The 16,277-nt window shown below is 35.1% G+C and overlaps 1 protein-coding gene across 3 annotated transcripts in view; it reads right to left on the bottom strand.

Moving 5' to 3' along the window:
• NCAM2 (neural cell adhesion molecule 2) overlaps positions 1–16,277 on the bottom strand; it is a 288,960-nt gene that overhangs the window by 70,411 nt on the left and 202,272 nt on the right. For all 3 annotated transcript variants that reach the window (XM_032203980.1, XM_032203996.1, XM_032203989.1), the window contains exons 10-11: positions 6,720–6,907; positions 3,314–3,410 (exon numbers count right to left, since the gene is read on the bottom strand). In XM_032203980.1, coding sequence (XP_032059871.1) covers positions 3,314–3,410; positions 6,720–6,907 — 285 coding nt within the window. The remainder of the gene's footprint in view (positions 1–3,313; positions 3,411–6,719; positions 6,908–16,277) is intronic.

The raw sequence follows: 16,277 nt of genomic DNA on the forward strand, positions 1-16,277 counted from the left end.
ACATGTTCACCATAATTACTACAGAATTTGCATTTATTCTATTTGTTTTTTCATTTCATGTTATAGAATGTCCATATACATCTCATACTTAACATAATAGCTTCCCATAATGCTTTGTTACAGTTTCACTAAATATATACCAATTTACCTTTATTTGCCTACAACCCCAATACATAACTTTCAAAATTGCTGATAACGTTTTCTGCAGAATTGACTGAAAAATGGCAAACAAACTATTGCAAAATAGAGAATAGTAAGCTGTTTGAAAAACTGGAATCTGTAACATCTCTGACATAGCTGTGTTAAAAAGCCAAAACAGCCTGTATGGAGTTATTTTTTCTTGTTCGCATTTCCAGGGGCTCTCGTGAGAATTAGCTGAAATAAAATGTATTATCAAAATACCATGTTACTTTTCAATTAATAATGAGAATTATTTTGTATTAAATTTAATTATGCGTAAAAGCAAGAAATAAATATATTGCTAAATATATGATATTTATAATATAATATGTAAATATATTGCTAAAATAATCCTGTAGCATCACTAAGTTGTGGCATGTTATTGTTTGTTTTGAAAAATTAGGAAATATTCAGCAGATACAAAGATACAAGATATCTACTGAGATACAAGATATCTACTGAGATGCTACCATTTGTATATACCTCTTTATAAAAAAAAACAGTGCATAGCAGTAACCAGAATCTGACTGCCTCTGTTTCCATTGGCACAATTGCTCCATTTTCTCATCTTCTTTTGTTCTGAGGTAAGACACCTGAGGGATATTTCCTTCTGTTTTCTAGAATCTATGTTCCCAGCTTTAAAAAGGAATTCTAGCGCCAAGTTTTCTGTTTTTGAGAGGAACTGAGAATTTTTTCTCAGAAAATACTGCCCTTCTACTGCTTTTCTTTTCCAGTGGAGCCACATGCATCAAGCCTTAGAGATAATACTCCAGAGGCCAACGTAGCACCTAGCACTGCAGAAGAACAAGCAGAGCAAATGCTGCAGCTGAATCAATAGATAGATGCGTTGCCCCAAAGAGAAAGCCATGCTGAAGAGAAATTGATGTAACCTGGCTAAAATAAGGGGATTAGGTGCAGTCCTCATTTGATGGATTTAATATAAGTTTACAAATCCTATGCCAGTCACAAATATTTACAAAATTGGGTCGTTAGTTTCTAGAGGGTTGTCTATTTCCTAGATTAAAGGGGGACAACAATAACATACAGATAATAGTTATAGTTTATCTATTCAAATCAACACTAACTTTCTGTAAGTCTTGAGATTTCTTAACTAGAGACAGAATAGTTGGTAGAGAAATTAGTTAATAGTGTTTTTCTTTAAAATTTAGAGCTTTTCTATTACTACCTTAATTTTGAACGTCACAGGAAGTATTAGTTATATATATATATATATATATATTTAAAGCCACAAGTAGTACAGATAAACTGTTACAGTCATAATTTTAGTCTTTTTATGGAAAGGTGTTCAAGTGGTTCCATTGAAATAAATGGGACAAATGAAGTAAATGATCATAAACATGAATGAAGACTCTACAAACTGTTCTTTTCTACAATTTCTTTTCATACACACACAATGAAATAAAACAAACAAAAAAATGTTTGGGGTATGAATTAGCTTGTGATTTTCCTTAAACTGGGGAGAGTTTTGTAAGGCAGAATATAAATAATCTATTGCAGGAAATTAGGACTTACTTGGGACTAAGTAACATGCAGAAGGAAGAGCTAATAGTAGAGTGTAGCATGTAGCTACCAAAGGACAATCAGATTTGCAACATAGTAAATGAAAAAGTTGTCTACTGAAGAAGAATGTATCTTCTGTATGATATAAAATCTTGCCACATCAAAATCTGTTGTTTTTTAAAAGAAAAATTATATTTGTCTATTTTACGAAGATCAACTGCTTTTGCCACAGAACAAAGAAAAAAAAGAGTACAGTATTCATGGTAAATGAATATAAATATATATATATAATAGTATAACATAAAATATATATATATATATATATATAGTGTTAATGGTAAATGCTGTGTTAGTAATAATTTCCTTAAAAGTAATGGGAAAAACTTTCAAAGCTGTGAACTGCTTAGACCTAAGAAACTTCTTAATACAGAAAACAACCATTTTTTATAACTCCTGAGACACTAAAGAAAATAATTGCCCTATTGAGCAGTACTATAAGAAATAAAACAATTGGTAGCTTAAAAGAGGCTATGATTGGACACGCACATTTCAGCAGTGTACCCACAAAGGTCCTCCTAGTAGGCCTCCAAAGAGTTTATTTTCTTTATTCAAAAAATATAACAAAAATTACAGCTGAAACATTCAAGATCATAAAAAATATACAAGCCCTACTTTAAAAATATTATGCAAGACTGGAAGTGCTCTAATCTTCATTTCTACTTCTACCTTGCAAATATATCGTCCAGTCTGGCAGTATGATATGATCTCAAAGTTCCATGATGAAAATGATCCATAACAATGCGTTGTAAGGGGTGCATAGCTTTCAGTTTGGCTATACCTTTATTACTGTAAACTACATAATAAATCCATAGATGTCATTAAAGGTGGAACAATTTGCATCACCTAAGAGTGTAAATCCACATGTCAGGAGATCTCAAAGCTTGCTAAACAAGTGTCGGTCCATTCCTCAACAAAATATCATTGAAAGAAATGCTAAGAAATTCTCATTTAATATTAGTTAATAGTCCTGATGAAGTTGAAACACACAGTCATATTTTTATATTTGCCTAAGCAATGGTAGATGGACCTAAAAATATTCATAAGTTTAACAACCTTTAACAACTGATTGTAGAATGTTTCTGAGCTTAAATTAACTCTGTCTAGCACACCAGGTCAAATTCTGCTTTTAAATAACTAGAACTGCATATGATAAAAAATTCTTTGCTCAAGTATTTCAGTCTTTTCTCTTTGGCTTCTCAAGAAAATACAGGAGAAGTCTTCCTTATTCTTACTGCCTGCAAGCCATATGTCTATCCACTGAGGTAATGAAGACACACTGTTAAAATGTAGGATGTAATAAGGGCAAAGGAAAATTTAACATAATTACATTTCTTCAATTTTCAGGAGGGCTTAAAATTAAATTCAAAGAGCATTCATATTTTGAGGGGACTGGCTTATTTTCCTTCGAACTGCTACGCTACTTTTAGAGGATTAAAATTAACTGCAAACATTCCATTGGAATAAAATAAACAGAGAAAATTGTGTCTGAACTTCATTTTGATTAAAAGAGAAGAAAGATTTCAATAAACCTGGAAAAAAATAATTAACTTACCAGCTTGACCAAGTGTATACTCCTGATATCTTGTTCCTATTCTGTTTGTAGCTGTACAGTTATACCGTCCAAAATCACTGTCAGATGTGGGAGCAATCTTTAAAATGAATATAATTTGAAAATATTACTTTCTATTCAAATAACAAAGTTTTTTTAAAAAATCAGAAATGCAAATATGTTCTATTTAACCAATATGCAGATGAGTTCTTACTCCAGCCTGTCTAGTATATTCACCAAAATACAGATCTAGATTCACCCTTTTTCATGTTAAACTCCCCCTTTTCAAATTCAAATTAGGAAATCAAATAATAGGAAATGGTGACATTGTTTATCTCTATAATTTCACTTTTGAACAAAGAAGGAAAAAATTAATAAACTGCACATTTGTTCACAAAGACACTATTTGCACATATTTTGATTAAACTAAGCAATGATAGGTCTGAAAATTGCTGTTCCTATAGATAATGCAAGGACAATTTTTATTTTATTTATTTATTTTTATTTTAGTTTATGGGATTCACAATACACCGGACATTCAAGGAAAAAAAGAAAAGTTGCCAGGGAACAGCATAAGCTTTCTCTGTAGTTAACCAAGTGGCTCTATAACATTTATTCAATGTGGTATGGGTCTGTATTGACTTTCAAAATAGCACCAAAGGGTGGATTAACTGCCAACCTATATAAATTAGCAGAACACATTTCAGTGATAGTCCAAACTTTTCTTTAAAGGAACTGTGGAGACTGTTTCTTGGAAAGCTGTGGCTTTGTAAGTGTCAAATTATCAACAGCCTCTTTCCTCCATATAATTTAACATTTGAAACAGGTGTTTCAATTTGAATTTTGAATCAATGTTTCAGTTAATGTCAGATGTTGTCATATTTTTTTCCTCCAGAATTATTAAGCTAGTCCTGATGACTCCATCCAGTTCAATCAAAATAACTGAAATCCACTTCCATTGGGAGAGGTTAAAGTTAATACAGAGTCAAAGAATCATAGAAGGGGTTGGATTGGAAGGACCTTAAAGATTGCCTTATTCCAACCCCATTGGACATGGGCATAGACACCTCTTACCAGACCACATTGCTCAATGCCCTATCCAGCCTGGCCTTGAACACTTCCACAGGTGAGGCATCCACAGATTCTCTAGGCAACCTGTTTCAGTGCCTCACCATCCTCACATTAAACAATTTCTTCCTAATATTTAATCTAAATCTACCCTTTTTTAGTTTAAAACCATTACTCTTTGTTCTATCACTACATGCCCTGACCTGCTTTCTGCTTTCCCTTTCCTGCTTTCTTGGAGGCCCCCTTTAGGTACTGGAAGACTGGTATAAGATCTCCCTGCTCTGGTATAAGGTCAGCCTGCTCTTCTCCAGGCTGACCAACCCCAACTCCCTCAGCCTGTGTTAATAGGAAAGATGCTCCAGCACCTTTGCGGTCCTTCTGTGGACTCACTCCAACAGGTCCATGTCCTTCTTGTGCTGGGGGACCCGCAGCTGAACCCAGTGCTCCAGATGGAGTCTTATGAGAGCAGAGCAGAGGGGAAGAATCACCTCCCTCAACCTGCTGGTCATGTTGCTTTTGATGCAACTCAGGATATGGTTGGCTTTCTGAGCTGCAAGTGCACATTGTCAACTCTTGTTGAGCTGCTCATCCACCAACAGCCCCAGGCCCTTCTCAGGGCTGTTTTCAATCCATTCTCTGCCCAGCCTGTATTCATGCTTGGGATTGTCCCAGCCCAGTTTCAGGACCTTGCACTTGGCCTTGTTGAACTTCAAGAGGTTTGCACAGGCTCACCTCTAAGGCCTGTCAAAGTCCCTCTGGATGGCAGAGGTCCCTCTGGTAAACCACACCACACAGCCTGGTGTCATTGGCAAACTTTCTGGGGGTGCACTAGGTCCCACTGTCCATGTCACCAACAAAGATATCAAACAGCACCAATCCCAGTACTGACCTGGGGGTCAATATTTTGTTACTGATCTCCACTTGGACATTGAGCCATTGACATCAACTCTCTGAGTGTGACCACCCAGCCAATTGATTAATATGTGATGAGGTAAGTAAAAACCATTCATGCTTACCAATGTTTAGCTAACCTGTGTAAGCTCACTAAAACCAGAGGCTACATATGAGTTCTCAGGCAAAATAAAGGATCAGTTATTAGAATGACTTAATATTTCCTTTCTGTCTTCTTCCCACAACATAACACAGATCTATAAATTTATAGTTAATTCCGTTAAGGGCTACAGAGAACAGATAATGATTTGCTATCATAGACCATTTCTCAACAGATAAATGTCATCACTTGTCATCATACATGCATAAATCAGCTTGTCATTTATTTTAAAATTCTTCATGTCATTATGCTCTATTCTGACATTGTATTACATAATGATGCACATTCTCTTGCTCCCCTCTTATCCAATTTCCCATGAGACAATCACTTAAAATCTCACAGAAAACTAGACTTTTCTATTACAACTAATGCTTCTTCTGAAAGCAGCAACCAAGTAACACACATACCGTAAATTTCAAGAAATTAGGTTCATTGTTTGAACTTTAGGGAAAAGACACAGCTTATTTCAGAATATCATATACATCTGGCTTGGGATCTGATGTAGGACCCCCAAACGTATTAGCCCTACAGCTTCTGAACCATTTTTCCCATGGCAACAGAGAAAAAATATGCTGAAGTTGCTGATACTAGATGTAAACAATGAAAGCTAATTTCCTCCACACTTCTCACATTCAGTCAGGAGAGAGTATCTAGTTGATGTAACAGGTGAGACCAGGACTGGAGATAGCGGTTGAATACACTTTGTTGTGAAATCATTAATCAAAGAACATGACTTGTTGTACATTACTATGCAGTAGTTCACTATTTAGTCATGATGATACATTTAGAGATAATAATAAAGATAATAATAATAATAACAATAATAAAGATAATAATAATAATAGAAATAATTGCCATCAAAACCAACTGCAGTTTAGCTTCACTTTCCCCTCCTGCTTTGGTCTTGACTGAAGTCACACATACATTTTTGTATATACCAAGCACCTACCAGACAGTTACTTTAATTTTTACTATCAACCCCATGGGTTAATATTATATTTATGCATTTATTTACTTGCAATAAATGCAGGTCACATTAGCGTTCAGTGTAGATGCAAAACTGAACAAAAGCCATGTACATGAGGTTTATTTTCCAAATGTTCACAAGAAATGTGGAGATAAATCAGTTCATACATAGTTTTTATTTTTTTATTTTTTATTTTTTAAAGAGCTTTACTTAAATTATAAATCTTAACCTTAAGCACACTGCATAAGACTTGCAATGGTGCCAAACTGAAGAAGAAATGAAGTAACTAATGTCACAATGTTGATTTATTTTTTAAGCCTTACCTCTAGAATCAGCTTTCTTCCTGCACTGTAGGTCTTCAGATGTGTTGTATTTTTTACAGGTAGAAGTAATTTTCCTCTCCTCCACTGAATTGTGGCAGATGGATTTGCTAGCACTTCACATGTTATATTGATGGGATTGCCTTCCCAAGAGTAATGCATGGTTTGATTTGACAGAAATGTTGGAGCATCTGAAAAATGGAAGTAATACACAAATATGTTAACTGTTTTAGTATAAAACATACTGTATAACTCCATTGAAGTACTACTCTTCTAAAGTTTTAACTGAATGCTGTTTCAATTTATTACTAACCGTGACAACATCAGTGTTCAACCCTGTTTTTTTTTTAAGCTCTTATTTTCATAGGTTTCTCCTCTGCTGAAATCATTTCAGCTGAAATTTTCAGGAAGAGAAAACCTGCTAATTATATTTAACATTAGGCAATATCAGGCCCTTGAAAGATGTGTCTCAGAAATGACAAAAACTGTTTCATCCCAATGATGAGAAACTCTCCAGCCAGACTCTGGGAAAGGCATGGTACATTTTGTTAGGGTGCATTATTACATGATGTTTAGGGTTCAGAGCCCCTGAAGTGCAAAAAAGTAATAGGCAGGTTCCTTCTCTGGTGATGTCTGCAGATGGATGTGTGGATGTGGCCCTGGGTTCAGTGTTTTAGCACATTGACTTCCCAAGCTGTTTATTACCTCCCAATGGCTGGTGACAAAGGGAGGTGCAGTATGAAAGAGTATGTACACTGTTCAGTTGCTGATTTTATAGTGTATCCTTTTGCCATGGAGAAATTACACTCACTCTGAATGTTCATAGATGTAAACGCTTCACCAATTTCCTATCAGATCATATACTTTATGAAACCTTTCTAAAGAAAGATGCTTAGCTGTGTGAATAAAAGAAAAAAGAACACCTTAAATTTTGCTATGCATTTTACCTATTTCAGATAAAACATTGTGCATATGAGTACTTTTTTAATTTAGGCTATCTTCATGCCAGTTCCTTAAGAAATCATCAAGCTACAGAAAAACAAAGAGATGGTTCATCTTCTTTACAAACCTGCCTGTAAATGGCTATACTAAACATGCAGCCAAACACTGAATCAGATACAGAGAAAACTACTGGCTTGCAAGCTAGTTATATTTTTCAGATCACAATGCCAGCAGTGACAAGGTTCTTCCATTCTACTCACTGTTTCCCTGGAAAACAGAAGCAGTGTAATGGTCTTCAGAAAGAGCAAGAGTGGTTCTTTCCTTCTTCTCTGCTTCTGTCTTGGGTAAATCATATTTTTTGTCTATTGAATATTTATTTTGAAATCAATTTTCCATTTTAATCCCACTCTTATTATAGTTTAAGAGTATTAACTACATATTATTTACATTACTGAAAGCAAAGGAAACACAAAGTTCTTAAAGAGAATTATCAGTTATAGCTGGTGCCATGGTATCTCTTTTTAATACTTGAACCTTATATGTCTATATTTATATTTTAATAAATAGCTCTAAAATGCTTCTAGTTGTGTCCCTGGAAATTCTGTTCTAGTCTTCTAACAATTAGTTTAAATTTACATTAGAAAATTCCTACTAGGTCTATTAGAGACTAGAACACATTTTACTGAACAGTGAAATTTAGCTTCAGGAATGGTTTTAAACTACTTTCTTGTTTCTGAAGTACATGTTTTCAACTTCTTTTTGTGTCTGCCTTTGTGCAAAAATGCAACTTTTCAGTTTTATTATGCTTCTGGTGCATGCACACATACAGGCTTAGATCAGAGAAAACTGTCATCTATTCTAAGCACAGATCAAGTCTGCTAAATTGCTCAATGCCATCAACATATATATATATATTTAAATAAATATTCAGCCTTTATTTTTATAAAAAAGGAGATGATTTCATCCAAGTAACTGAAATATGTCTTCCTATAACTTTATTTACAAGACACAGGTGCTCTTCTTTCCTTTTCAGATGTTATGGTAAGTAATTCTACTGCTCTTTGATTCTCATAGACCTTTAAAAACATATTTTAACATCTAAATATATTTTTGCAAAGAATGGACTAATAAAGAGTATTCAGGATATGACACATCACAACAGTGGATCTCTGTGAAGATAAAAACAAAATTTGCATATGCCTGATTTATGCTTAGGTATGGTCAGGAATGTCAAACTGCCAAGAGTCAGACACTTGGCTTCACTTCCTCTGGAAGTGAAGTTAGCAGTGGGATCCACCTGAAGGAAAACTGCATGAACTGACTTCTTCCTGGCAGACAGCTTTTGCACTGTATGTGTGCTCAACATATGGGTCAGAAATCTCATCACAGTGTGCATAAGACACAAAATGAAGTTATTTAACAACAGATTTTAGATAAGTCCTGTCCTCCATAATGGACAATTTCTCAAAGTAACTTCACTTTGTCAATGAACACTGGCATGAATGTGGCAGATAGAAAGATACTCTGTTAGAACCCAAATAACTTTCTCCTCTTAGGAAAAAATCACATGGTTTGATGCTTTCTGTTGATTTAACTATACATTTGGCCAATTCATATCCTACTTCCAAGACTTACATGTGAAAAGGGAGTGTACAGTTCCTGTAGGTACAAGCATCTAGGAGAGTAGTGACTTTCGGTTCAAATTGCTCTGTCTTCTAAAGGCAGATTTTGGATCCCTGTACTATCTGTTTACTTATATTTTAAAAGAGTAGGTGAGTTCTGGACTGTCAAAGTCCTTCAGATAAAGCTATATCAAAATCAACAACTCCAAAATGCAAAGCATTGCTAAATAAAATTAGCTTTATATTTTCTCTCTCAAAAGACTGGAAAAAAAAAAAAAAGGCTTTGCAGTAATTTCCCCAGCAGCTGAAAGATCCAATGTAGCCAACAGAAGAAGATACTTTCAGGCAAATCACCTTAAATAACATGCTCTTTGATTTGCTAGTCAGGAATAAATAATGAGTGATGTTTCATACAAAGAAAATAGGTCTGGAAATATTTTTTAAAGTACAAATAAAATAGTTCCTTATATATTGTTAGATATTTCTTATACAATAACAAAAAAGCCAAATTGAAATGAAATAACTTTTATAAGAACATTTTTTTCCTCTAGATGCTTTCATTGCTAACTGTAGTATAGTGTGCTTCAACGGTTACAAAATTGTGTAAATAAATGTTAGTACTAAATGTTACAAAACATTTAGTATTGTCATGACTTTGGGTGAGACAGAGTTAATTTTCTCCATAGAGGCTCCCACCATGCTGTGTTTAGGATTTTTGATGAAAACAGTGTTGTTTTCATGCCAATGTTTCTAGTTGTTGCAAAGCAGTGCTTACAGAGTCAAGGCCTTTTCTGCTTCACACTGCCCTGCCAGCAAGCAGGCTGGGGGTGCACCAGGAGATGGAAGGGGACACAGTCAGGACAGCTGGCCTCAACTGACCAAAAGGATGTTCCATGTCATGTGACATCATGCTCAGCCATAAAAGCTGGGTTAAAGAAGGAGGAAGGGGAGAACATTTGGAGTTTGTCTTCCCAAGGAACCGTTACACTTGATGAGCCCTGCTTTCCCAGATGTGGCTGAGCACCTGCCTGCCAGTCGGAAGTAATGAATGAATTCCCAGTTTTGCTTTGCTTGTACATGTAGCTTTTGCTTTCCATAGTAAACGTTATCTCAACCCATGAGTTCTCACACTTTTATCTTTCCAATTCTCGCTCCCATCCCACCTGGGGAGAGTGAGCAAGTGGCTGTGTGCCAGGTTGAACTACAGCAGTCCTTTTGGCACTCAATGTTGGGCTTGAAGGGTTCAAGACAGATTTGATTGCAATGTGGAGTGTGCTAGAGCAAAATTTACAGATGCTATGGCTGTTTAGATGCTAATTTGCGGGCTCCTGTGCTTGACAGGGGATTGCTCACCATACTGTATGTTACAATCCAGTGCTTGTTTGTGGATGCTTTTGCTTCTGCCATTTGCTCTACACCTTATCATCTTGCTTTGCTCTGCCTGGGAACATTTTGATAACAGTTATGGCCATCCAGCTGGCCATAACAGGTCATCACTGCTGTTCCTGTGCTGCTGTACTGGACAGGCTGGAAATCCAAACTGAACTTGAGTCAGAGGGACTGTGACTATGTAGGAACACATACACCCCGAAGTGTCTCTGGCCATGGATAAATTCACTCATTGCAATGCTAAACCCTATGGCCTGGTCCAAAAGGACAAAGGGTGGAGATTGTAATGGATATGCCTTTAAACTCTTGTAACCCATGATTTGAGTTGCATGTCATGAGAAGTCCTATAGCAGAAACCTCTCACGCCAATAGGCAATGAGCCTCACAAGACACAGTGCAAGTACAGCAGTGACCTGAACTGAGCTGGCTTTGGTGTCCAGTATCTCTATGCAGTGCACTGCCTCTCCTGTGCTGAGTGACCACCATAACAGAAACTGACAGGTAGCATTACAATTAGGAGTGTATGTATGTGGTAACCCATATACTGTACAAGAAGATTGTGTAGGAGAAGCAAAGCCTGACCTGAAAAGTGTCTCTAGCATTTAGATATCCTTATTAGGCGTAATGTCTGAGAACAGTGATTTAAGAACAGACTCATAAATCATCTGTCTCATTCAGAACATAATTCAATTAACAACTTCAAAGATCCAGCTCTGGTGTATGCTAATAGTTATACACAAAATTGGATATGGCAAATTACCTGATTCAGCACGTGTGTCCAGAGAGCTGTAATAGGAAACTGGTGTGCAGAATCAGATTTGTACTTCTTCATTTAAGAACGCAGGTTTTCAAACTTTTGACTATTTGTTCCTCAAGTAATTCATCTTCTTGTATCATACAGTGAAAATATATGACAGATTGTTGGATGTTTCCTGTACTGTATTTTTGGAAGACTCTCTCTTAGATGGTTAATACTGTTATGTATTTCCCATCATCAGGAACACAATAAATGGCATCCTCTAACAAATCTATTACTTTCATTACCATCCATCCTGTTAAAGCACCTTACATTTTTGTAACTCCACCCTATTTGATTAACAGCCTTCTATTTTTCTCTTGTGTTTTCTCCCTCTTGCCTGTTTGGCAATAGCCAATATACTGAAACCACTAGCTCTTCCTTGGAGATAAAGTAGAACCTCCCATGACAGGTACAATAACTGCCACATTTTCTTTTAACAAAATAATATTAGAAAGACCTCAACAAACTAAGCCAGATGACTAGATTTTGATATATAATCAACCTTAGGAGGAAGATATAAAGTACAGTTTTCATGGTTACTAACTTTCTCAATTTTCCTTCCAATATCATGATCATGTGGCTGCAAGGAAGACCTTTTAAATCTGAATGTGAAATTCTGAGATAGAAAAGCAAATGAAAATTACCACATAGTAGATTTTAAGTTTCATGATTACTAGCTAAAATGAGAGGGCTTTTTTAGAATCTGACTTTTTTACAGATGGACACGTTTCTTTCACAGCAGGTACAGTAATGTTTTCTTTCCCCTTCCCGTTTTTTTTTGGTTCTTCTCCACATGCGTATAATAAAACACATGCTATTCATTATCCAGTTTATGCAAAAGTAGGAGTCCCCTCTTACTGAACACACTAGCCCCTGGTCACCTTGACTATGATATTTTTGATACACAAACTTCACTCTAATTTCTCCATCTCTAAAACTAGTTTTCATGAGGATAAGGTACCTTTCTGCTAAATGCAATGTGTGTTGTTGATGATAGCAACTTCAGCCTTAGCAATGGGCAATGAATGCTTGCATGGTTCTACTGCTTGGTGCTGGCAGAGATACAGAAATTCAACATATTTGTCTCTGAATTATACTTGATGCTAAGGAAGAAAGTATTTGGTTGATCACTTAAAAAAAAAAAAAAGAAAAAAAAAAAGAAAAAAAGGAAAAAAAAAGCCAGCTTCATAGAAATATCTTCTGTGAATGGATTAACTTGTCTAAAATTTTTATGTTACTGCTGGGATACGGTTTTCAGGGTGGCATTTTAATCTCTTCAGTTATTTCGGTTTCACTAAATTTAATCTGAATTCATAGTATCCTGATTTACTAATGCATGATTTCGAAAAATCTGTGTTCTTGTGAGTTGTACAAATCCCTGATATTTACTTTAGATACTTGTAATTTAACAACCAGAAATAGAGGCAAGGCATTCCCTGCAAATGACTGCTGTGAATTCTACTATTTGTTTTCTGTAAGGCAACTCTAAGTTAATGTTAGTGTAACTATTTATTAAAAGATTTATTTTGGGGTAAGAAGTGTAGAAAATATCTGCCAGATGGAGAAAAAGATTGTAATAAAATTATAGCTATAAAAAATAAGCTATTATGTCAAAACTGATGTTTAAAATAAACACTGCATATATCTGTTAGCCATTAAATATCTAGGAACACTGGCCATATGAACTAAAACAAGATCTCTTCCCCTCCAGATCTCTCACACTAATAATTTTTATTTTAGTAATAACATATTTATGCATTGTCAATTACTGACACATCATTGTTGGGTGGAATCACTATGTATCAAAATTTCAATTGCTACCTGTATTTCAGGACAGGATTACTGGAGTAATTTAGGATTATCAGACTTCTGATATCATATATTAGATTATGTAATTCTGACATAGCCAGAAGCAAGCCACAATGTCTTTCTCAAATCAGGACACTAACTCCCACCTCTTCCCCTGTCCCACTTTTCACATTTTAAGAACAAAATCCAGCTTCATATACATGTATTTACCTTCTGTATTTTCCTGCCTGACATTCTTACCTCCATGTCTCCTGTTGGTCTCTTCTCTCTATTCCCTAATCTATCTACCTACCTACCTACCTACCTACCTACCTACCTATCTACCTAATATACCTACTATATTCCCAAATCATAACAGTTGTTCCTATATGGAGCAGGGACTCTCAGCCTTAGCATCTATTCACTTTATTTTAACACACAGTGCTGTCCATACAAAATCTCTAAGTAATTTTTAGGAATGGAATAAAAATCCCAACAGCATTAATGAAATTACCTTGTATATCCAACTCCATTTCCAACAGGTTGATTCCCCTAAACCTATACCTTATATCCCTCAAACCTCCAGTACACAGTGTGCTCAAACTCACCCTCTCTACTTTAGCCCTATGCTGCTCCCAGTGTGTGCAGAAACAGCAGCTCAGGGGCAGGTTCTGTGGTGCATGGACTCCAAACCAGCTCAGAGGGACCTTGCCTCATACACTGCAAGCAAAGCTGTATGTTTCAGTTTACTGTAAACAGTACAGTAGATCTCTTTTTCAAGCGTCTGCCACTTCAGGATTCTCTGAGCACAACTAAAGATAAACTATTTAAAGATACTCCAGGTAATGCAAAATATTCTGCAGTTAAGGGAAGTAAATGAAAAAAAAATGTTGAGGCTACAAATCTAACTTTAAGATATTTTGTTCTGTTCAGGTTGCAAAGTTTCAGCATCACACTTGCTATCATAACACCTCATTGTTTGTTTTGCAGTTCTCAGATGCATTGCTTCTGCTCTGCTGTGCCTGTTTTGGAGGTACAGAGAAAAACACAGACTGTGTTGTGCTATTATTTCTTTTTTTCATTTACAGGTCATTACTGTATAATATAAATTACACTTTACATAGGATGAAATTACTTGCAAAATTCTATTGTATTTTCAAAGAATGAACAGTTTAAAATTTATGTGTTAATTATCAATGAAAACATTTAACATTTAGCCTTGTGAGATGAACTCATAAAGTAGAACCATCACAAAGGAAACATCAGAAAATTATTTATTGTGTGCATGTGTTTTTTTAACCTTTACTTATATAGTTGAATATGTGAAAAATGATGGCAGTAAGCAAAGATGTTGAGGAAAATATATTTACTAAAAAAAAAGACTAAATTATCTGAAGAGAAACAAAACCTAAAAAAAAAATATTCAAACCAACAAGCCATTAAAAATCTACTTAAAACGATATCAAGCTCATTGTAAGGTAAACAAAACCATGTTGTATTAGGAAAAAACAAAACAAAACAACAACAACAAAAAAAAAAAACAGAAATGTTCTTGATATGAATGTAATCTTTTAACAAGTCATAGACAGGCCAAAAGTTTTTAAGATGGAAATTCTGCTCTATGGTATTATTACACCCTATTGGGCCAAAGAATAGGTAGATTTACTATACAGATGTAGAAATTCTAATTTTACATTTATTGTGGCAGAATCAGAAAAAGACAACAAAGCTGCATTCATCACTGCTTCAGTACAGGAGGACTTAGTAAAGTATTTTTGCCAAGTGACTTTATGCAATAATCCTCATATTTTGGTCAGAATTCAACATTTTTATCCCCTTTAAGTCACTGCAATGTCATACCAAATTTTCTTCTATGTAAAAGCAAAAAGTAGACAAAAAAATAAAGTTTTAAGTCTTAATCAGTAACATTGCTGAGCTCCAAAATCATGTCAGAATAACTACAAGTATTTCATGATGCTAAACATTAACCTACTAAATCTCTATTTTATCATTTTAAGCAATAAATTTGACAGGAAGACCAATAGTATTTTACAAGAAAAGCGGTAAAATCTTCTGGAATACTTCAACATTTTGTTTCTCTTGGTGGCTTTTGATAGCTTTTTTTTTTCTTTTTTTTTTCTATTTTTTTTTTTCCTTAGACCATATGATTGTGTTTATTTGTTTTGTTTTCTAGCTCTGATAACAAGACCATCATGATTTAATTGTATGGTAATTGAGTCCTCAAAAGATGGGACTGTTTAGCCTGGTGAAGAGAAGGCTAGGGGGAGATCTCATCAATGTGCACAAATATCTGAAAGGAGGACATAAAGAATATGGACCCAGGCTCTTTTCAGTGGTGCCCAGTGACAGGACAAGAGGTAATCCCTTCCAACCTCAAACATTCAGTGATTATGGGAATAGCTGTGGGCTGTTCTACACTGACTTCTTTTAAAAGAAACTGAATACAAAGTACGAACATTTTTCAGAATTCACGATAGCAATAGGTAGCTGGAATTCTATTTGGAATCAGATAGGCTACAACATTTGTAACGTAACTGCCCACAGTAGCATTATCTTCACTAATTCAAAGCCTTCTTTCCTTGACATTAGGTAGACTTTGTGGTTCAAATTGTTCAATCTGCTTTTAAGTAATTCTGTGTCTTTGCAAAGGTATAAAATGAACAGCATGAATCCAAAGCATCTGCATTAACTGCAGTGCTAAGCAGATGACTAACATAACAAAGTGGAAAGACCTAGAGGACTATTCATAAAGACCTAGAGGACTATTCATAAAGACAAGCTGGATACTGTAACAGTAATGAGATTGATTTCTAATTGAGGAAGTTGAATACTATCAAGTTGAGTAGTATAATAAATACTGTACAAGTTTATTTAAAGATAATACTATGCTGCGTATGCTACATGACTTTTTTGGTAGCACTGAAATAATGTTGCTAATTAATAAGGAATATAACTACAAAACTCATGTTTGGACACAAATTGGTAGTAAGAAAATCTTCT

This window comes from Aythya fuligula, chromosome 1, assembly GCF_009819795.1.
Source record: "Aythya fuligula isolate bAytFul2 chromosome 1, bAytFul2.pri, whole genome shotgun sequence".
Classification (NCBI taxonomy): domain Eukaryota; kingdom Metazoa; phylum Chordata; class Aves; order Anseriformes; family Anatidae; genus Aythya; species Aythya fuligula.